The sequence below is a fragment of the Sinohyriopsis cumingii genome, chromosome 1 (genome assembly GCF_028554795.1).
Source record: "Sinohyriopsis cumingii isolate HCF-2022 chromosome 1, ASM2855479v2, whole genome shotgun sequence".
Lineage (NCBI taxonomy): Eukaryota > Metazoa > Mollusca > Bivalvia > Unionida > Unionidae > Sinohyriopsis > Sinohyriopsis cumingii.
In genome coordinates, this window is record NC_142961.1 from 52,174,983 (window position 1) to 52,200,213 (window position 25,231).

Here is a 25,231-nt window from a genome sequence, read left to right on the forward strand (position 1 = left end):
GTCTTGCTATCCTGGGCGAATATCGCAATGGACTAAAAAAACAGGTCAATTAAACATGAAATGCATTGTTAGATGACGGGCTTTTGAATGTTATTTGTTAATGAACCAATACATTGGTTTTCATGAGCACAGCGGCACAGTATTTCGTTCCGTAATCCCGTAGTAATGTATTCGTTTTCATGAATAAAATTGGATATGGCCGCCTATTCGACACAACTGATCTTTTGTTTTGCTTTTTTTCTCACGGAAAAGGCAGAGAATGTTCTATTTGGAGTACATTGCAGAGGTATGGCACATCGGATAAAATATAAGAAAATATAAACTGAACATTCTCAGCTTTTCCCGCCAAGTCCAGAAAGAAGCCTCTTATGAAATCCGTCGCCATTGAGAACCCTGTTCTGAACTGCTTTTGTTCATTTGGGACAATATGGCAGTGGACGGAAACAAATTAAAAATCGGAATAATTTCAACCACTGCTGACAACCTGACGGAAATGGACGAGCGATGTTTTAATTGCTCTGAACATTGCTTGGCCATTTCGGTCAACGTCGAGAAATAACCACTCATGTAGTTGTACGAATTTCACACATAATTATGATGGGTTTGGTGATTCGCCTCTGACATATGTTGCGACAATATTTTGTTGGGACTTTTGTCTCCTTATTTGTCTGCCACATTGTGGTGTGTGAGCAATAGTAGTTTTGAAAATAATTCTCAATGGCGGCGAATTACTTCCGATACTTCTTTCTCGACGGACGATATTCCAATTGTGCTGAATTATGTTCATTGTTTACCAAATGACGTTATGTGAACGTCTCACACCATTATAATGTTTCGTACTGACGACTCTCGCATCTCTGAACGACATTAACAAAAAATGAGTTAAACGCCGGGGAAGCGAAGATGGAGCTCACAGGACATACACTAATTATGACTGGTGAAAATATGAATGTCAATGTATTTTTATAGTATTCGATGAATACTTTCAGTCTTTTAATGAGGTATTGTGAAATTTAAACATGAGGTAATTTAGCTGTCTTTTGCAATAAGTTTCGTACGTAATGGCGAATTGATTTAAAAGCAGATGACAAACTTAGACATGAACGAATTATTATTATTACTCCCAAAAAGAGTTTGATTCAAGTCTAATATTATTTGATGAGAACTTGTTGTGATTATTTTCATTTTGTAATCTAGCAGCATTTGATGAATACTTGTTGCGAATGTTTCATACTGTATTGTAAAATGTAAAAATTCAGTAAATAAATCCTTATGGGAATTTCTTTGACCACATAACGGCTTAGTCAGTTTCTAAGGGTTGGGGTAGGGCGGTGAAATTAAAAAATCATTATATATATATATATATATATATATATATATATATATATATATATATATATATATATATATATATATATATATATATATATATATATATATATATATATAAAATCGACGTCTCAAGAACGTCGCTAGTCGAAAGTAGCATACTCCGAGGTGTCCAGCTATGGTCAAAAATACAAATCCGTTGCTTTAAATATAGTTTAATGTTTGTAAATGAAAGAAAGAGGACGAACATAGTTAGCGGATATGACGAGTCATTTAAATGACACATGGAAATTAAGTCTGAGTAATTTTCAACCTTTGAAAGTAGATTTGAATTAGTATTCCAAGAAAGTATTATTCAATCTATTTTTAGTCCTTTGTAATTTCTTTTAACTTACTCATATCTGCTCAGTTTCATTCAGCTTTTAGTTCGTTTTCCATGTTGTTTTCTTTGCCCATTTCCGTTTAGACTGCGTCGAAGGTATGACGAGTATCGTCACTGGCGTTGACTAGTAGATATACGTTTAATAATGATAATTTTAACTAATGCAAGTGAAGCAAGCAAGGTGTTTTACTTGCAAGAAAATACTTTTGTTGTTTGTTGAAATACTGAGCGGAGAAACTGACTGGAGATAATAAAAAGATTTTGAATTAAGTGCCCTTCTCAACGGATTGAAATTTGCGAAATTTATTGAAATTCTCGGCGATTTTCAGAAAGGACCTGCGTAATGTTCTGTTCCAACATTATGTTGGCTACTGGGTGATCATTGATTTTATGTAACGAGACGGATCTTGAACAAGCATGTAGAGGTAACATGAAATCATTTCTCTCTAAGTTAAAACACCGACTAAAACAAAAGAGCGTCATACTCGCAGTGCACATCGAAATGTAAAACCAAGAGCTTTAACGACGTCCGCTTGTATCTCTCTGTCGTGCATATAAAACATCTAACAAGATAAAAGCACCGTACTTCTCCCCATGATTACAAACCTCATTATTAACATAGAACTTCCGTGAAATTTTCCCTAACTGAAAGGATTAGCATTTTCTACAGTGTATGAATAATATGAAATTTGTGTGCTTGTTAGATGGTCAAATTATTTTATTCCGCACACATATCGTTCACCGATTTCAGTTTTGATCATGACAGCATTTACTGAGTAGCTATAGTGCACAAATGTAGTCCGATAATCGATCTATAAAAAGGGACAAAATCATTCGCACACGCACACAGATCTACTAATAAACTTTTCCATTCTTAACCTCAGGCTCGTGTTGTTAAGGGGCGCCCGCATAATTATTTTCGGGTTGTGGTGCGGGTGGCAAACATGTAGTGGTCAGCTATTAAGTTTTACGGATTTAGAAGTGAAATGGGGAGTCCCCCACCCCCCTTGCCCCCATGTGCGGACGCACAGGTGTTGTTGAATAGTAGCATTGTCTGACATCAAAACAATTGCTCTTCTTAAGGTTATTAATAAAGTACATTTTTGTTCTTGGAAGAAATAGATTGGTATAGATTTAGTTAAATTTTTAAGTTAAAATTTAACCTCAGAATTTTAATTACTTGCTTGGCTAAGAAAGAGCTGTCTATGCCGTCGTGAGAATGTTTTCAAGGACCAAAAACCAACATATCTTGTAATCTCACCAGATAGTACTGTTAGTAATGACTTTTCCATCCAGGGCTTAGCACAACCTTGCATATTAAGCAACACTTGTGGCTTTCGTCTTTCTTTTCGAGCACAAATGATGGCTTGTAAATATCAGTGCGTCATATACAGGTCTTGGTGATTCGAATTAAGAATATCTGTTAATGTGATTTAATTGAACAATGTATCCTGAAGTGAAATCACGCACCATATCGTGATCCTGGACGTGATCAGCCTCACATTTCATTCACAAGAGGATCAATGCTCGACCTGCCTCATTCACTGGCACCAGTCTCTATACAAAAATACACAAAAGAGATATTAGCGTTTTTGATATAACAGCAAACCGGTCATTGTATTAGTAGAATAGACTGATTTATGGGGCAATGAGCAGGGATTATTATGTATTAAGTTGGCATTGTGTATGTACATGAAGAAGTAAATAAAATATTTACCAAAACCGCATAACATATCTTATCTTTGTATGAAGGACACGTAGGATTATGTTTTAATTATATTTTACCGATTTATTATATCCCCAATAGTAAGCAATTTAATTTGTAGTCATTGTGTCTATCGTGTTTGTGGTTCCGTCTATTAATTACACCCCTTTCTGTACCCTCGCATAGTTACCGTTTATAGTTAGCGTTTATATTTATTATTTCCTTCTGAAAAATCTCTATTGTCCATATATAATCTCAATTGGATTTATAGTATATGTGATAGACAGCGCATGTGAAGAAGTGTAACACGTCTGAGCAAACATTTCTTTGGTGTTTTGAAGGTGGGGTTCAAATGCATGTCGGAGTTGTGTACTGATTCAGTCACAATGGATTAGACGATGTTTTATTTACTCTTGCAAGGTTAAAGTCAAACGAATAAGGAACACGATCGATGTTCATTTAACATCAAGTTATTACTGAATTGTTTCCCAGGGTAGTAGGTTATAGTATTACTTACTGCAGGGAAGGAACTGTGATGGCTACAGCCGGGAAAAATAGTGCTAAGAAAAAGGACAAGGACAAAGATTCTAAATCACCAGATTGTAAGTACACACACACACACACACACACACACAACACATTGTTGAATGTACTTTACTTGATACGCACTTGGCGTGGGTCAAACATGTTCTTAGTAACTATACAAATACGTGCAATGGGGGTGGGCTAGGGGTAGGAGTCTGCATTATTGCAGCCTTCATCAGTAATGTAGATAATATAAAATGCATAATATACCTAAGGTGGAGGTAGAATACTTGCGGATGTTTTGCGATACACTATAATACATATATACATAGATACATACATACATAAGTACATACATACATACATACATACATACATACATACATACATAACTTTTTTAAATGTTGTGGTGTATGGTGAAATTTTAAGTGAAAAGAGAAAGGAAACTACCAAACTGCTTGTCTTGCTACGTGCAAAGGACTGTTACAGTATACTGCGTCATGCAAAAACGCGCATAGAATTAGCTCACACGCAATATAGAAAAGTTCGATATCTTTCATGTCCGTGTAAATTGGATATCGGTTTTGCAAATGAATACTTCATTAGGTTCTTATACATTATCTTTTCTTGGAGAATCCGTGTAGCAGTAAATCTTTCATGTTTACAAGCGTATATCTTTTTATTTGTTTATTACAGTTTTAAGTGGGTCGTCCTGATTCTATTGGTTATATTAAAATTTAAAGGATAGAAATACGTCATTGTTGTTGTTTTTGTCATTATTGTTGCTGTTTTTTCTCACTGTTGCTGTTGACGACGACGATGATGAAACTGCTGTTCAGGTCTATGTTTTAGCAAGGACGCGGTCCTAGTTATCCAGAATAAGAAACCTAGTTTAAGAAACTATATATGTATGTATGTATGTATGTATGTATGTATGTATGTACACAGTCCTATGTATATAGTGCAAAAAAAAAAAAAAAAACTCCAAGAGCCTTACAAGTGGAACTACACCACGTGATGCAAGCAGCAGGGAAGTTGTACAGACCCCCTGGCTCAGATAAATTTAACCCTCCCACCAAACATTTCTCCGTAGAAACCTCAGAAAGCAGAAATAACGCCTCCTACGCAAATTAATCCGCAAAATTTCAACCCAAAGTGCATTTTCAGGCATAAAAAAAACAGCATTTTTTTTGGGGGGGTATTGTAAAATTTATGTGCGATTGCAAATTCCGACTGCGGATACTAATTTTATTTCACAATAAAACAATATAGTTGAAAATAAGATGAGTCGAAAAGTTAGCACAGTTGGAGAGCCTCAATCTGCTAGATTAGCGCGAGATCAATTAGCGGCATTAAAGAAGCTAATTCCGACAAAACGATTATTTAAGAGAAATGTTCGTGGTTACGAAGATATGCAACATGGAATTTCAGAAACTTCGGCAAAATGGTTGAAGCCAGTGACCGGAACAATTGAGCAGGTTGTATATGGCGACGAAAAAGATCCAGATGCTAGAAAACGTGGAATCTTTCCTATGTTGAAAGGTATTGAGGATCAATCACGAACATTACCCGAGCGATTAGCAATAGCAGCAGCGGCGCAACAACTTGCAATTGCTGATGGAGGAAAACCTGGAGGTGGAAAACCGGGAGGAAGAAAAATCTCAATGATAAAAGGGAAGTTTAATATCGATAATTTAAGAGAAAATTTCACCGATGAGGGATGGGAAATAATATCGCAGCCCCTCTCGACATTGTATAATATAGATGAGATTGGCCAATTTGCGGAGGAATATTTTAGTAGTCGAACTGAATTTTTGACTGCAGTGGGAAAAAAAAGATATGCAACTCGCGATAGTTGGTATGATATGGTATATAAAATTTACACACAAACAACATCAATAAGTAAGACAGCGGATCCGCGTTACAGAAAGTTTTTAGAAACGGCAAGAGATACACAAAGATTTAATAAGCAAGAGGCGGAAGAAAGAAAACAACTGGAGAAAGAAAGAAAACAACAGGAAAAAGAAGAAAGAAAACAACTGGAAAAAGAAAGAAAACAACAGGAAAAAGAAGAAAGAAAACAACTGGAAAAAGAAAGAAAACAACAGGAGAAGAAGGAAAAAACTAAAAAACGAGGGAGAAAAGAAACATCACAGGAAGATATTCAACCACAGGAGCCAATATTTCAACCAGAGGAATTAGGAGCTAGACCAAAAGAAAGAACTCCACCTCAGAAAAAGGAAAGAAAACCAAAAAAGAAAAAAGATCAGAGTGATGAACCGATAATTGTACCCGAATATAAATCATCACCGGCTAGTATTATGTTTAAAATTGATCCTAGTGTAACAGCGGATAATTATTTGAATACAAGCAGGTTGTATTTACTTGGCAACTATGATTCAGTAGTTCAAATGGCTGCGGATGATTCTACGGAAAATAAAAGATTCTTTTTGCGAAAAGAAATTGATGTTGATAAAGTTAACACACTTGATTGGTATGCGATGATGTATTTTGGTAGTTTAGGAAAACCAGTAAGATATTCTGATGAAGATTTTGGGAAATTTTCATTGGATGTTGGTAATTACAGAATAAAGTTATCAGAGGGAAAAGCAATAGCATTATCTTTAATAAAATCTAAACAAGATAGTCCTGAAAAGTTTAGTCCTAAAAAATTTTATAATCCCACAGAGGAACTTATTTCTAAATTAACATACCCCCCGCGTGTAAAATCACTTGAAGAAGTTTCTATTTTACAACCATATGCTCCTCTTGAAAAGGCTGCTATAAGCCCATATCTTACTATAAAGGATAAATATCCTAAACAAGATAGTCCTATAGGGGATTTGCCACCGAAGTCATCGTCGTCAGGGTTATCGTCGTCAGGGACATCTTCAACGCCGTCAGACGAAATATTTTACTCAACGCCATTGGAATCTCCAGAAACAAAAAAAACAGGAACTGGATATTCAGTTTGTCCCGATAGTGTTGTCAACGATGTATCTCGCCTTGAAGTATTAATCGGAGGAAAGCGAGCAGGAAATAACTCTCGTGAGATAGTCAACGAAGCATCAGATATTTGTCAGCGATTATTCCGTGGTGGTATCATCGATTCTCACATTTACAAGGAGTTTGTCGATGAACTCATCGATTAAATCAACATAATTGAAATAATATGATTATTCATAAACATCAACGCAGACCTAATCAGGTCCGCATAGTAAACTCTCGATTGCCAGTATACAAATATATTCACGGTAATGGATTTGGCGATATCATTGGAAGTCTTGTCACGCGAGTAATACCTAAAATTGGACCCGTGATTAAGCAATTTGGGTTGAAAGCAATAGGAAAGATAGGTGAGACTGCTGTTTCTGGTATCGGTAATTTGGCCAGTAAAGGCTTCAACGCTATCAAAGATAAAATATTAAGTTTAGTACGTAAAAAGCAACCCGTCAAATTACCCATTACCAGCGAAATGCCACCTGAAGTCAGTAAGGCCATAAATGATGCGGCAAATAAAAAAATAAATGATCTAGCACAGGAAGCTGCTATAACAAATCTAGCACAGGAAGTTGCTAAGACAAATCTAGCGCAGGATGTTGCTAGGACAAATCTAGCAAATACAAGTTTTGTTTCAGGCGATGGTCTTCGTTTTAGACGATATTATTAATAATAAATGTTCTCACAAGTGTCAAATGAAGTATTTGACATGGATGAACTAGTAGGTAGGGATACATCAGTGCGAGATTTCCAGTATTTCTCGTACGACACAGTTACACCAAATACTGATAATCGCCTGGAAATTCAAGTTCACGATACAACAAGATATTTTCTTCCATCTGAGGCATATATCGAAGTTACCGGTGAAATTACTAGAGATGACGGCGTTACTCTCTATGGAGCAGATTTTAGAGTCGGATTTGTTAATAACGGTATTATGGCATTATTCAAGAGCGCCACTTACATGATTGATGGAAAAGAGATTGAGTCAATTACCAATGATGTTGATTTAGCAACAACGATAATAGGTCTAGCGAGATACTCGGATGATTTTACCAGATCAGCTGGTCCGGGTATGATGTTTGCCAAAGATAATTCTGATCGTCCCGATAGTAGACCGCTTGATATCGGACAACCTAGAAATCGCGCCGCCCCCCCAGTCCTCAATAATGATGTCCAAGATCTTCCCCTCGGCACTAATCCTGATTATAATCTTGGATTTGCCACGAGAAAATCCATGTTGTGGGATATACGTAGAAAATTCTCTTGTGCTATTCCGTTATCTCATATATTTGGATTTTGCAGGCATTTTAGAAAAGTTATTTACGGAGCAAAGCATACCGTAACATTTATTAGAAAAGCAGATAGTAATGATGCTATTTGGCGAGAAGGTGATATCAATTACCAAACGAACGTGGTAGGTGCAAATGATACCACGAATCATGGAGGTAGGGTAAGATTACTAAAATTTACCTTGTGGATGCCAGCGATAACTCCATCATTAATCGTGGAAGAAAAATTATTATCATTTATGAATCAAGGTGGTAAATCTATCATGTCATGGCTAACAACAACAACAGATTCCACAACTACTGATATTGATGGTGATTTTACTTGGCGTATTGCATCGCAGCAAGGTACCTCTGCGCCACGTCATATCTTTGTCGCTTTTTTGCATACACGAAGATATCATCAATTATATAGCCACATGATATTCGATAATATTCACGCAACAAACGTGTCACTGAGAGTAAATGGCCAACAGGAGCCATCCGAGGAAATATCCATCAATTTTGAAAATTATTCGACAGCTCGCGCATATCATCGATTGTTAAGTTTCATGGGTCGCGATCAAAATATCGATACTGGATTGCAAATATCACAACTAGATTTTAATAAACTTTATCCTATTTATTACTTTTCCTTGGAACATCTCGATTTGATAAAGCAATCCGTCGTCGATATTCATTTCAAAGCTAGAATTCGAACAGGAAATAATTTATATAAGGTATTCGCAGTAATTCTCAGTGATAGAACAATGTTCCTGGAAGGCATCAGCGGTAGAATGAGAGTTATCGATGCACCCGTAGAGAACATGTAATAAATTCTAAATTTAGATTAAGTGATTATTAATATGCCATACGATCACGTCAGCGTAACTCTGACCCCCGGTCAGGTGAAAAAACTTCATGCAGCAACAACAGCGCGACGAGGTTTAAGTTTAACCTTAAAAAGTAATCAACTTCACGGTGGACCTAACAAACTATCGTTAACTAAAAATCAACACGGACATTTCACCAGAGCCAGATCAGCAAATACTGGTATTCGCTTGAATCTCTCGATAGGTGCAATCAGAGATATGATCAAAGTAGGTGGTATTTTTCCTTTATTCGCCGCTATTCCAGGATTAATAGCTGCAGCGGCCCCCATGATTGCAAAGGCAGTAGGATTAGGTGCACTTGGTGGGATGGGTAACGTATTAGGAAAAAAGATCGTCGGAGGAAGATATCGCAAAAAAAAGGGAGGGATATTCCCTCTTCTCCCTCTTCTCACAAAATTGATGCAACCGCAACAAGGATCAGGCCTTTACCTAAGACGACCCCCGTACGGATCCGGTCTAAGTCGAGCCTACCAGCCTCAAATTTAGATTTAATAAGTGAAGCAAAAAAAAAGAAAATAAAATTTTTCAGAGGCGTATTTATGCGAGATCAACTACCAGATAAACCAAATCTCACCGAGACAGGAATAATAAATCTCGATAAAAATTCTGGTCCTGGCACTCACTGGGTTGCTTACGCGATTAATCCTCGCGAAATCATTTACTTCGACTCATACGGATTAGCACCGCCAAATGAATTTATCAAATATGTGTCAAAACTAAAACTTCCGGTTTGGTATTCAACACTTCCAACACAAACATTAGCAGATCCACCAATATGCGGCCCGGAGTCAATTAACGTCCTTGATGCAATTTCAAAATCATCTCGTCCTTATCGCAAAATTTTATTTGAATATACCGTAGATAAATATCATGGTTGACATTTACGGTAGGTCTCTCTTTAGGAAAGAAAAAAAAGATGCAGTCGACATCGATACATCAAAGTTTGCAACCAAGAGCGATATTAACAATCTTTTATCGTTGTCAGAAGTTGATCCTGGTGAAGTTGCTGTATTTCAAAATACCGAAGGGCGATTACAAACTAGCAACGTCAAAATAACTGATATAATCAAGCGAGACGAATACCGCGATCACATTAGTCAATTTACTCGCCAATCGGAGATGGTATTAAAATCTGTTGCTGATATCGCCGATATTATAGCGAAGTTACCCCTGAAGGCCGATAAAGCATTACACGACGATCTTCAGGATAGAATGACAAAAAGACTTAATAGGCTAAATAACGACCTTAAAAAACTTGACGATGCTTTAGATAAATTTAGCAAAAAATTTGACGAGAATATAAAAACATCCAGTGATACTTCCTCCGTATCAGATCAAGCATCACATGACGATCTTAGCGAGAAAATAAAAAAAATCAACGAGGAAATTACTAATATTCTTGCCGAAATTAACGAAGTAAATATCTCGATAAGTCAGAAACCATCCACCGACGATCTCAACAAAAAAATCAACGAGGAAATTATTAAACTCGGTAATGTTGTTGTTCCTGAATTTACCAGAGGGATTAACGCGATGCAAGTACAAATAAAATCCATCAACGATGAAATTAACGTGGTACGTGAATTAGCGCGTCAAAAAGTCGATAAAATATCACATGATGCAATAACGAAAAAAATCGACGATGTCATTGGTGAAGTTAGTCACAATATCAATAAAATATTTGAATTCATACGTAAAAAACTCGATACATCAGTACACGTCACAGAAATAAAAACTATCAATGATAAATTTCTTGCTGTAACAACAAACGCCAACGAAATCAACACAAAAATATCGTCAATGAACCTTGGAAGATTATCGCGAATTTCGATACCAGAGGAAGTAGAAACAAAAAATCTTACCTGCAGTGTGCCACTTGTGGTAGAGATACGAAAAGAGGCATGGTGGACACCCAGGGATAATATATTTACATTTAACCCGCCAATTACGGGTATGTATCGAATATTCATTCAATCTTCGATAAATTTTAAGGTAATATCTAGCCGTAGCATCCACGAAAAAAATTTTAATTATATTATGCACAAAGGTCATGATAATATATTTATATTAGAACCACCAGATAGAACCAACATGGAAATTATGAATTATTCTGTAATTTTCGAATATTTAGCCGAAATATAGGCAGTAATCCCGTAATTGTTATCGTAGATTAATAAATGACCGCATCTGATTACCGTTATAATCAGGCGCGATCATGGCAGGATTCGTTGCGAAAACAACTTGACGATTATCAAACAAAAATAAATAAATACCAGCGCAAATTAGTTATCATTGACGTTGCAGTATACGCGGTATCTGCTGTGGTCGCTGGTGCAGGAATAATTCTATCCGCGGTAACAATGATAGCGCCAATCGTTGCAACAATAATAATCTCGTCAACAACAGCAATCGCGGGTGTTCTTAATATCATCGCGAAAAAGATATCCTCGTGCACAAGTGAAAAGTTATCTTCGTACAAAAATAAACTAACTAAGATAAGTGACGCGTACTCGAAGTTATCATTGTTACTTTCTGAAAGTCTCAACGATGGTATTATATCCGATCTAGAATTTTCTTCAATGATTAGTATTTACTCGGAGATTGAACAAATGAATATTAATAATGTCCGAGTTAGCCCAGATCGTGACAAACACAACACCGCCGACAACAACGTTAATATCGCTAAGTTCAACGAAACCCGAGTTTAGCATTAATTTCTCAACACCAATTAACGTCAACGAAATTGCATTAACACAATTGCGCGTCTACAATAGCTGGCCAAATGTTAGATCAAAATCATTCGGTAATTTGATGTCAAATAATTCACTTGTTTTTGCAAATAAAAATAAACCCGATGGAACTCCCGATTGGATCGTCGTTGGTATACCAACCGGTAGTTATGAAATTGATCAGCTGAATAATGAGTTTACCACTAGAATATCAAATTTAACCGGCGATGCTACTCCGGGAATAAAGATATCTTCACATGATCCAACATTATCGTCAATGATAGAAGTGAAATCACCGTACATGGTAGATATTTACCAATCATCGATTAGAAATATATTAGGTTGGCCCGAGGTCGCACCTCTAGCAGAACCAAAGAAATCGGATTTTATTATTCCAGGTTGGTATGATGAAACCCTTCCAGAACTACCGGAACCAAAAAAGGAAGATTTTACAACCGACGAAGGATGGTATGGAGATATCAAACACAAACCTTTGATCCACAGCGCCATCAATCTCATGAATAATCACAAATTTAACCTGGTAATGTTCGCTTTCACTTTTATTAACGAAAGAATTCTCTCATGGTTGCCTCTTCCTAAAATCCCCCCAGATGTGAAAATCTTCGACGCTACCCACATTAACAGGATAATAGCCCCCATAGACGGTATCTTGGTAAGAAGAACACTAGACGAGTTTATTCAAGAACACGAATTACAATTAAATTTATTGCGCGGATCATTTCATGAATGCATCCTAAATAAATCTAGTTCATGTAGCGAAATTATAAAGCACGTGAAAATTTTAAATCAACTTGCGAATGATATTGAATATTATCATGATATGTTTATTCGGGCGATAGTCGACGATATATCAATTGCCGACTATGTTCTTCCTATTAGCAAATTCGAGTTGATCAAGAACTCGGGTGAGAAACAAAAATTCATGAGAGTATTTGAATTAACCGAGGAAACACTGCCAGATTTCAAATTTCCCAATTCTGATTTTGATGCGATGAGAAAATCCGTCACTGATACCATTGATGATTTATTTCCAAAATTACATGCTTCATGGACCAAAAAAATATATTCAGAATTGATTCTTAAACACAACAATGATCCTGCCGGGCAAGGGCGGCATATCTCGCCGGGTATCGTTAATATAACGGATGTTATCGCGATTTATCTTCACGCGGATGTTGTCGAGGGTAGTTACAATGTTGATGCGTCAGAGTCAAATCAAGCCCATCAGGGTTTTATATTGTATTCATTTTCACCTAGCGCATCTCCTGGTTATTTGATAATCAAGGAACCAATGAATCCGTTTTACCTGCGATGTCATAATCGATTTTTGTCAAGAATAAATTTCAAATTAACGGATCAGAAAGGAAATTTACTTGATATACGAGGAGAAACTGTGAGTATCAATCTTTTGGTGAAATCGTGAGAATCTCTGATTCCCGATTTTTAAATCGCAAGTGAGATTTTCCAAATCTATCTCCGTGGGAAAAATGGGCGAAAAAAATAAATAAAATCCAGGGAAATTTTCAAAATTAATCTTTTTTTTTGTTTTGCGGAGATATTCAGTTATTCTTCGTCACTCTCCGAATCAAATATTATTGGTACGTAGGAGAATTTGATCCATGAATCAGCATCATAAGAAAATGTTGCGTTATATTTTCCTTCTGCCACAAATTGTACTGATCGTGGTTTAATAAAGAAATGTTTTGCTGCTGCACTCATCGATGTAAACGCGATTTCCTCACCTGTTGCCTGATTCACTGATTTAACAGTCTTCGAATAATTAGGAAATCCACGGTTATTACCAAATCTTGAATTTTCACTCTGGGTTACCGCGCGCAGATTGGAAAGTTTATTGTTAAGTTTATTACCGTCAATGTGGTCGATAACAAGTCTTCTCTCTATTGGTCCTTTGTAGCATTCGAATATAAATCTATGATTCGAATAACATTCTGTTCTTTCATTTCTTTTATGGACTGTAAATTTGAGATATCCCGAATTACAAATACTACCAACACGTTTCTTTGTTTTGATGTTTCTGACATTACCATCCTCAGATGCTTCGTAACCTTCGATGATGGGATGCGATTTATATTCACTCATGGGAATCGTTGATTTCATTTCCATATATGATATTCTCTTTGTTTAAATCGAAATTTGCTTTGAAACGATTAATATAATCTTCTTCGCATTTTATTACCGAGGAGGATCTTTTTTCATAATATCTCCGTAACTCACGATATTTTTTCCCTCCACAGGAGAAACATAATCTTGTCTTTCCTCGAATACCAACTTGGCAAACTAAACATCGCTGTGGTCCTTTGTTACCTCGTCGAACTTCGTATATATGAGCGCCACAATATTCACCTCTGCAGGATTTGTTACATGATTTTGTTGATCCAACTGTTATCCATTTGCATTGCATATTATAATTTAGATATTTGTCTAAAATATAATAATGGATTTATTTGATCTCGATGAGGCAGAATATATCATTCCTGAAGTTGATAGTGCGAAGAAGGAATTCTTTGATGATGGAGCGATTCATGTTTGGTCGACATGGAAAACTAACTTTGTTGATGCTACGATGAATTTGGAGCGAGCGAAGAAGATAATCGAACATATAAAAAACTCACACAAAGAAGAGAGATTTATTTTCGGAATAAAATTTATTGCACAAATGCCCGATGACATTTGGATTATTCGTGATAAACGAGATCCGGTACGCGGCGGTAAGAAAAATGTTGTTCTTGATAAAAATTCGAAACCGGGATTGCTACTAGGGATTGATGGTCCTTATTATGCTAGGGCGTATCCTTCTAGTGCTGTTGTTTATGGAATTTATCGGCTGAATAATAATCCTGATGTGAAAAATCTACCTGCGATGAGGGAATCTCCGATGATAAATTGCGTGGCTGAACGCGTTATCGAACACATGAGGAATGCTCGTCGTGGATCTGGTCTGACTCAATTGAGATTGGATAAAATTAATTCATGGGCAAAGACAGTTGTTGATGGCGCATCAATCGATGATGTTGCTGCGTTAAGTAAGAAACTTAAATTTCCTATTACGGTTAAAACACTATCGGGAGAAATATTATATTCATCGCCGTATAATTCTCGAGGAACACCAATCGAAATTGTTGATCATAATTCACATGCGTGGAGTCAGTCGGTAATGATATTCCCACGAGATCGTGTTGTTAAGTTTTATCCCGTGGAATCTGGGAAAGACAATTCCGATGCAATGTTTAGATATATCAAACTATTAGCCAAGTCCGATCCAATATCGATTTGGTTATTTTCTAGCGAAGAAAGATACGATCAATTTATCTTACCACGCGGAGATATTTACCGAGATGAAATATTACATGAATCGATGAAAAATATCGCGGAGAAGTATTCGTCAAATCCAGATCAGTTACTGACAAATTGCTTTACTGTTCCGTCTGTTGCCGCTCATGCTGCGAGAGAAAGAAATTCGTGGAAACCTACAAGAAATGAATTTCTTAATGATATTCAACTTAGCTGTATCGAATACGGCCATGGAGGATTATGGAATACCAAGTATTATTTCGAAGATATGATTTCCGTTGATATGAGCGCATGCTATCCTGGAAGTTTCCTTGGGTATGGCGATTGTGCAAATTACTTTGCTAAATTCGGCCATCCCACCAACGAAATGACGAGAGTGGCAATTAACGGACCGTTACCTGATTTTGTCATGACAGGATTCGCTCATGTTACTTCATTCGAACTTGCTGAAAATTTGCATAAGATTTGCTATATTTGGTTTGGTCGGCATTTATCTCAGCGAAGATGGGTCCCTACGGTATTGTTGAGATATATGCTGGATTCGTCGATGTTAATATCATTGACGGTAAGTGAAGCGATTATATCGTATAGAAAGCAGACCGAGGTGTGGTTGCCGACAGATTGTGAGAACGCGAAAGATATTGGAAGAAAAATAATTGGTAAATTCACTCAAGGAGGATCAGTTGATCATAAACATCGCCACGCTAGGTTATTTATCAATGATGCCGAGATGGATTTTATTATTGCCGATACGGTGTCAAGAGGAATATTTTGCAACAGAGAAAATATTATTATTGATGGAACGAAGTTGGGTACAGTGATCACTTATCTCGATGGAGAATCCGCGCAGTATACTCATTTAAGATCATCAATGCTCGCTTATGTGAGTATCAATTTACTGTCGATGATAAATAAATTTTCTGATATCGCGGTAAGGGTTGCAACGGATTCATTTTATATCAATAAGAAATTTCAATGTAGATTGGAAAATTTAATCACCGATGGTTCCTGGGGAACTTGGAGAATAAAAAACGAGGATATTCTAGATTATTGTGAGGACGCGGATGTAGAAGATTGCGATAAATTTCATAAAGATAAATGTGATGAAGTATCAACAGCAGTATCAGTGTTCGATCCAATTTCACGAAACAAATTTGTTTACCTAAATGGTCCTGGCGGCAGTGGTAAAACAACACGAGCAATAAACTTATTTTCAAAATCTGATATGATAGTGTTAACTCCAACTCATAGATTAGCGCGAGAAATAAAACAACGTGGCGTTAATTCTTGTACGTATCATAGTTATTTCAAATACAGCGGTGGATTGTGGGATTCGGCTCGAATGGGAAATAAATATATCAACAAGATTATAATATTTGATGAAATTTGCACGGTAAATTTAGTTGTGTTAAAATCATTTCTAAGTTGGTTAGAAGAAAAAAATACTGCAGTAATAATGTGCGGCGATCATGGTCAACCTGATCCTATTGATGGTGAATCTCCTCACAGGTGGCTTAGAAATTTTGTAGATTATTATGAAGAGATTGATGCCGATTATAGATCTAATGATATTTTACTAACCGAGTTTAAAAAAATGATTCGATTGCAACCTAATAAATTTCAATGTGATGTGATGAGAAAAATAATCGACGAAACTTCGATGGATAATTTTCTAACTTTGTGGCGTCCAGATCATCTGATCGTTGCTAGCAGAAAAATTGTTCGCGATGTTATTCAGGAAATATTATTCAAACTTCATTGTGATAAATTTCCAACATTGCCGGTACCATTATGCTATAGGCCCGCTGATACTAGAAAACAAAATATTAATGTTACTTTGCCGTGCGGAGAAGAAAAAATATTAGTTTTGAACGATATTATTTTCGTTGATATTAATCTTGTCAATGATGCAATAAACGCAGAAAGATCGCCATGGAAACTCGGATACGCAGCAACGATACATTCATCACAGGGATTAACAGTAGATGGCCAGGTCTGGATCGTCGATGATAGAATTTCCTGGTCAAATTTAGTTTATCTAGCCGTGTCTCGAGTAAGAAAATTATCTCAGTTAGGTAGAATTAAATTTCACATTAACGACGATGGTGGTAATTGAGTATCCTTTGGTATTATTTGTAATTCCTCCTTGGTAAATCCGCGTTGTGGCGCTAGTGAATCTAGAAAATAAATCGCTGGCCTTCCTGATGATCTTGTTACAGCTGATATTTTATGTGTCGTAACACTCCAGTTTGGATCAGTTGCTCTTTTTCTGCCACCCTCGGCTTCTCCCTCCTTATATAAATATCTGACCGTGACGCTACCTAACACAGGTGGAATAGTAGAATCTCGCTTTAGTGGTATTTTTGTCTTTGTAATTGCAATTGCGGGTTTCATTGATATTGTTCGTGTTACTTCGTTATTTAGTGCGTTAATCACGTGAGGTAATCTTGTTACCCAATCGTGAGATCGTTTATCTTGGATAAATTCTCTCGCGTACTGATATCCGAATAATCGTTCTGCAAGAGTTTTATTGAATCTCTCAACGATAGCTTGATTGTGATGAACACCTACAATACCGCGACGGATTTTAACATTATTCTTTTTCATCAGTGAAGTAACCGCGCCAAGAAATTCTCGACCTGGATCAACCTGGAGAAGCTTCGGCCATGTTAATGGAGATCGTGAATAAATTTCGCTAAACGCCTTAGCAATATCTGTTGCTGTTTTATTCGATAACGGTTCCGCTTCCTTGTACCTACTTGCAATATCAACAACCGTCAGAACATATTTGTATGTAACTCCGTCAACGGTATCGTAAGGAAGAAACATAAGATCAGCCTGATGGACTTCATTAGGGACGCTGACAGAGAAACTCGCATATGATATTTTCTTAGGCGGAGGAAGATAAATTTGCCAGACTGCTTGCCTCGATAGCCACGATTCAGCGACAGATTGCTTTACTTTTGCTGCCTTAGCAAGTTTGGCTATTGCTGATTTTCCTCGCCAAAATCCTCGCGGAGAATAATATATTTGCTCCATTATAAATTACCAGCACCTAGTACTAATTTACCTTTCATTGCTCCTTTTATCAACCAAGTTGCCAATTTCTCTTTGAAATTTTTATCAGGAATAGCATCTATTGCGTGAATTAATTTAATATCAGCGAGATGTCTTTGTTGTAAATCTCCGCTGCGATATGCAAGATCGTGATAGTAGCATGCGTTATCGATAGCGTTTACTGGATCCTCGCCAGGATTTGGTTGATTATTATCGTTAAGTCTTATATCTAGCCTTGTACCAGGTCCGCAGTAATTATATCCTGGTAAATGCTTCTCTCCGGGATATTTCGCCCAGGGAGCTCCAGGCAGATTTGTTAAGGAGGTTGCGATGTCTCCTCCGGTTCTACTTTTTTTTTTACAAATCTAAACTTAATTGTCTTGCAAACTTCACATTCTCCCTTGATTGCATTTCTGTTGTTGCGTGTAACGACTTCGATTGGATTTATCGTAGCAGTTCGAGTGCGACACTTAACACAATATGAATCCATAATATTCTAATAACATGAATGTAATTGATTTTTCAGCCACAAAAAAACGCGAGCAAGTAAAGCACACCGAGGCATTACCAAATTCGATTAGAATGATAATCATTGGACCATCTGGTTCTGGAAAAACGCAATTGTTGCTAAATTTGATAATGAGATGGCTAAAATGGGATAAATTGTATTTGGTTGCGCCGTCCGTTGATGATCAGCGATGTTATCAGGTATTAAAAGAATTTAGCGATAATACTGAGGATGGCACGATAGAATTTATAACGGATATCAATGAGGCTCCATCAGTGGAAAGTTTAGACGGTGATGCTAATAATCTTGTTGTTTTCGATGATGTGATGCTGGATAAGCAAACTAACCCAGCTAGGATATTCTCGCGTGGCCGACATAAGAACACCGATGTGATTTACGTGACGCAACGATATACGCAAATTCCAAAGGTGATTAGAGATAATTGTAATATTTTATCAGTTTTCAATGGCGTTGATACTCACACGCTGAGAAATATCCATCAAACCTGGTGCAACGGCGACATGGACATAAATAAATTCAAAAATTTCTTCAGTCACGCTCAGGCAACTCCACACGGTTTTGTCACGATTAATCTTCATGATCCGCGTAGTAGATATCGAGTCGGTCTTGATCAAATTTACTCATAAAATTGCAACCCACCATAATTCATTATGGCACAAACAAATTTTACAATACCCCCCCCAAAAAAATGCTGTTTTTTTTATGCCTGAAAATGCACTTTGGGTTGAAATTTTGCGGATTAATTTGCGTAGGAGGCGTTATTTCTGCTTTCTGAGGTTTCTACGGAGAAATGTTTGGTGGGAGGGTTAAATTTATCTGAGCCAGGGGGTCTGTACAACTTCCCTGCTGCTTGATGCATCCTACAGCAAATAGGTTGCCTTCATTTGTCGCATTAAGCGATATGCAGGGGCATTGAACCTGTTTTGTAGCCCATCGTACAGAGAGCAAAAATAATATAAAGCGTTATTTATCCCGTATCCTTCATTGTTAGTGACTTGTTAAATCTTTAAATTTTCATCCTTTTGGAATTTTCATTCAGAAATGATATCAAACCTTATTTCCAGCTAAAAATACCTCACCCTTGCCCCCCCCCCCCCCCCGACGAAACAAAACAAATCTACACGGGCACGAAGGTATGCCAAGAAACAAATTACACCGGTAATTGCTTGCAGGAGACAAAGCCTAAGATGCCTTAATATCTATGAAAGGCTAAGGCTTATTTGTTGTATTTTCTGCAAGGCATGTGTGTATAACATTCACAATTGCGTGTATACTGATTAGTCTTGGCCATTACCTACACTACTAATCAACAAGTTATCACAGTACACACTATAAGATAATAATAATAATAATGATAATAATAATAATGACCGACTTCTGATTATTCAATACATCTGCCCAAGAACTGCATGAAAAGGCTCAGTAGCTCAGTGGCTAGCGTTCTGGCCTTACACGCGAAGGCAGAATTGGTCTACGTGTTGTGTCCTTGGTTAAGTGTAATTGCTCTGAATGATAAGCAACTAACGAAAGTAAATAGGCTCAACTAAAGCAGTAAATATTTTGTTCATCTCTGATGCACGACATTGTGTTATACCCACGATCCATGCATGTTTTAGCGACAAAATATTTGTACAAGGAATACATTTTTTTTAAACGAAAGTCATTAATGAATATAATATTGATTGCATGTGTTTGCTCTGTAACATTTCCACCTTAAATCCAGAAGAAAAAGAAGTACGGGATTTTTCCGTCAGTTCGTATTTTCCACTTCTATCCAACCCACCTATCAAATCCACTTGAAAAATAGATTAGAAAATGTCAGCGTACTCCGCGACGATTTATTTGTCTTGCATGTAATAGAGGAACATAATTATCACTTACTGTTCCAGAGGCAGCGTCTATAAAGTTAACCATTCTAAGAGTAGTACTTATTCAGCATCAGTTGATGTAAATCACTGAAACATTGGAACTATATTACTACGTCCCTGAAATATACCAAGAGATTCCGGAATTCTGGGATTATTACAGAATTTTGTTGACGACGATAGTTGTTTGGCATTCAAAGCAACTATACTTAACCAAGGACACAACGCTTAGACCAATTCTGCCTTTTGTATGTGCCTTAGACTTTCATGGATGTAACGACATCTTAGGCTTTGTATCCTGGAATTGCCTGCTTCGCCCACGTTGGGACCGCGGGTGGCCGAGTGGTCTGAGGCGCTCGCCCGTACAGATCACCGAAGTATCACATCTATCGGCTTGGCTTCGAGTCTTGGTCAGTGTGGGTTTGTGACCATGCTTGCCAGTAGATTCACGTGGGTCGGTGGTTCTTCCAGGATTTTTTCCGGGTACTTCCTCCGCCAGATATACTGGCCGCAATAAATAGCCTATAATGTGCTGAACAATAACATTAAATAACAAAGCAACAACATAACGCAATTCAAGTGCGGAAACCATAGTCATGCCGAATACTTGTGTTAAAACAAGAACACAAGCAACAACAACAGAAACAAGTGAAAAACATTCTTTCATAAAGGGGCCACTTTTAGCTGGTTTCAAACATGCATTTTGTGATGTCATCTATATTTAATCATCAGAATATCAAGATGTGTTTAAAGCACTTTTTATACATAATTCGTAAATACCTCTACGTTATGAAATGCTATCTTGTTCTAATAGCTATCATACACGGTTTACTAAATGACAAGGAATTTATACCTTAAGGCTTTGCCCTACCCAAAGGGTTCTAACTTCCAATCATTTGTGTGTAATAAGTGGTACAGATATTGACGTTTCTGGACTGCAGTAAAACTATAAAGATAGATGAAGTATGTAGTATGTAGCACGGAATTGACCTATCGCCAGTTGTCAATCGCTCTGCTCGATTGACCAATCAGCGAGCGCTATTATACACACCTCCAGGCACTGTTTACGTCCGCCATTTTCCTCCGACAAGCTGCTTCTGTCGATATCGACTCTGCTATTGTATATATTTACAAATTTCGCAACGGTTCGGAGAAGTCGCCCCAAGGATCATATATAGTAATTCTGATATGTCGCCACATGGTTAAGGCTTTATTTATTATTGTTTTTCTTCGACTTAATAACTTATTAAATTTATAAAATTTGCAGTTTTTCCACTTTCCTTTTGATCAACTCCGCTTCTGTAATTAACGAAAAATAAGTGTTATCTGTCCTTTTTGCTCTGCTCTTCAAATAATTAGATGCATTTTAATAATATTTGTAGAGATAGTGTTATCAATATTTTTTTTATTACATTTACATTTAAAAATGAAACATGCGTACTAGATGCAGTATAAGTAAATTTAATCGTCGGGTGAAAATGATTTAGGCGATCAATAATTTTTTTCAGTTCTTCAGTTGAATGCTTCCAGATCATAAATATGTCATCTAAAAATCTGAACCAAAGAGATGGACTAAACTTTTTGTTTTGAACAAAATCCTTTTCTAATTCACCCATGAAAGGGAAGAGTACATAGGAGCCATATTAATACCCATTATCTGTATGTAATTCGTATTATTAAATTGAAAATGATTATTTTACAAGATAAGTTTTTATTTTTTTACAAATATCTTCGCTAGATAGTGTACTATTATTAGGATTGTTATCAAGAAAATACTTGCACGCTTCAATACCATCTGCATGCGTAATGTTGGTATATGGTGATGTTACATCTAATGATACCAGGATTGAAATTATCAGATAGATGTGGAATAGACTTCGACTATTTAATGGAAGTAGTTGTATCTTTAATGTATGAAGGAAGTGATTTCATTTAAGGTTGTAAAACACTATCAATAAATTTGGATAGGTTTTCAGTATATGAATTACAACCTGATATAATAGGTCGTCCTGGAAAATTTAAAGGTAAATTATGGTCAGGATTTGTATGAGTTTTGGGTAATATGTAGAATTGAGGTGTACGTAGGTTAAGAGGGAAAGTATCAAATTCCTCACATACGGAATTATTATTTTTGAGGTGTACGTATGTTAAGAGGGAAAGTACCAAATTCCTCACATACGGAATTATTATTTTTAGCGATCTCATTAATGCATATTGAAATTTTTATTTAATTTCTAATTCACGTTCAACTTCTTTAACATAATCATCTTGATTCAGAATAATAATAGTGTTTGATTTATCATCCTTTTTAATCACTATACTGTCGTCATTCATTAGATTATATACAGACTTAATTTCGTCCTTATAAATATTACTATGATATTGCTTTAATTTAGTTAATATCTCTTTTGTGATCGCGTATATATACAAAAATATAAATATGAATCACGTAAAAGATGACTTAATTCTGTTATAAAAAGGTTATTTGGGTGACAAGTTTTGGGATGACTTCTCCGACCAATTGGGGCGACTTCTCCAATCACTCTGGGGCGACTTCTCCAGATACATGGAGGGCGAGTTCTCCATGGGGCGGCTTCGCCGCATACCGACGTAACTTAGAGAAGTGCAAGCAATGGATAAATGCTCTCGCTTTCTTTTCTCTATCTCAATGTTGTTTCATATGGCAAATATTGCTCACCAGTATCGTCTGGTATATCTTTTAATGTTATCACGCCCGCCATTTTCACAGAATGTTTGTCGGAGGTTAAGAGGTTGTCAAGTCAAGTGTTCGGTAGGCGGGGCGATCTACCTTCTGGCGTAAGGTTAATTGATTGATACATAATTTATTTATATAAAAGTTTCCGTTATAAAAATCTACTCTTTGATTTACATTAGGACTGACCTAAAAGGACGTTTCTTGAGCAAAACACGTTCTAACAGTCTGTAACCGAAATGATCAAGAATTTATTTTTGACCAAATTTTCTCTTTTCACTCACAGAAAAAATTACTGAATAGATATTAGGATGAATGTACCATACGAAAGCATTCAGAAGTTGTATACAAATTTGGTTTCTTCAAAAATAATTTGATCGGATTATATTTACTCACGAGCTCAATTTTCACAACATCTGCATTAGAACAGATTTTGTTTTAGATAGGTGTTAATTCACACGTTTTTACAGGTCTGTAATAAGGCTGATTTACTACATTATGATGTCAGTCCGTTACCAATTTTGCTCCCGCATAATAACTCGAGTTCTACGTCATTTACAGTTACCAAGCCTTCTGGATGGCTTTCACACGGTGTTAAGGGAGACACCTGTCTATCTTGGTGTAAAAAAGGTCAAAAATCAATGTTCCTGTGATTGTAAGAACAAAAATGGTTTCTGTCCAGTAACGATAGTTCAACGTAATTCACTCTGTAGATATTCGGGTCAAAAGGCCACTGCGACTCAAACAAGGAAAATGTGTGCACGCTAACATTAGTTCTACATCACAGAAAAACACTAAACTTTTTGAATGACTTACACTTTGTATAATGTCTTATGTTACGTGTTGAGGCTCGAATAAACAGTAACAAAAGAAAGAGTGAAAACAACAAGCTTTGAAAAAATTAACAAATAATTCCTTTCACTTGAAAAAACTAACAATGTAGAGAAAACAGAACTTACGGTTTTAAGAATTAAAATTCAAAAATAATCCAAAAATAATCCACGAATTAAGTTGTAGAAGTCCTATTAATGAAATGTTCTAATGATTTCAAATTCGAGTCCCAACGATGACATATACTGCAGCTATTATTGTGATGTTGTGTCTACAGTTCTGTGTTATTCACAAACAATAATCCGGTGTTTGAATTTCCCAATAAAATTGAATGAAATATCTTTGAGCACTCATATATTTCAAGGAAAAAGAATTATCCAATAATCTGAATAAACATTAAAATGTAATTCCCAAAATGACACAACGAAAAGAAACAACAGTACGTCCCAGTGTTAGAAGCCCAACTGAGAGATCTCTCTCTAAGCATCACTATCAAAACTAACTAATGCTCATTTTCGGAAAGCTCAGAATTGTGAAATGGAGGCTGTTTACATTTTTTTTTAAATTACGGAGTTACAGTATGACCTTGATAAAAAAACAATCATTTTACTCCGAGAATAACAAAAATAAAAAGTTGTTTACTTCTCTCACTGATTTCTTGATCACGGTCGGGAACTAGGTCAGCTTTAGATGTTTACAACTGAACAGTCAAGGTCAAACTATTTTCTGAAAAAATTTAAACTCCTAGTGAACAAAATTATATTATTTTGACATGTAACGAAATTAAAAATAAGATTTTAAAACTTCAAACAATTAAATTAAATCAAATTTAAATTAAATCAGATATACATAACAAGGGAAAAATTCTGTTTATTTAGTGGTCAATAAGCTAAAAAACAAGGCCACGGTGACTAAGGGAATAAAGATAGTTTCTGGTGAACAATGTTAATTTTGCGTAACAGACATAGATCAAATTTCGTTTATGGCTAGTATTTGGGATAAGAAAGAATTTATAGATTTTGTCATTAACAGGTAAAAGTTTATGTCACTATTTAAGAAATATCTATCTGCA

At 36.3% G+C, this 25,231-nt stretch overlaps 1 protein-coding gene and 1 long non-coding RNA gene across 5 annotated transcripts in view; one reads left to right on the top strand and one right to left on the bottom strand.

The window, feature by feature from the left end:
• Positions 1-25,231, top strand: part of LOC149806869 (cAMP-dependent protein kinase catalytic subunit beta) — a 489,283-nt gene that overhangs the window by 276,075 nt on the left and 187,977 nt on the right. The window contains exon 1 of one of the 4 annotated variants that reach the window (XM_089958935.1): positions 3,868-4,018. The exons of the other annotated variants lie outside the window; for them this stretch is intronic. Within the exon in view, the coding sequence (XP_089815061.1) occupies positions 3,952-4,018 (67 nt within the window). The 5' untranslated portion in view covers positions 3,868-3,951. Of the gene's footprint in view, positions 1-3,867; positions 4,019-25,231 lie in introns of those variants that run through there. 4 annotated transcript variants of the gene reach the window in all.
• LOC149806870 (uncharacterized) lies at positions 1,529-24,609 on the bottom strand. Its single transcript, XR_016421195.1, has 2 exons — positions 24,288-24,609; positions 1,529-3,268 (listed from the first exon to the last, which is right to left on the bottom strand). It is a non-coding gene; the product is annotated as an uncharacterized LOC149806870 (long non-coding RNA).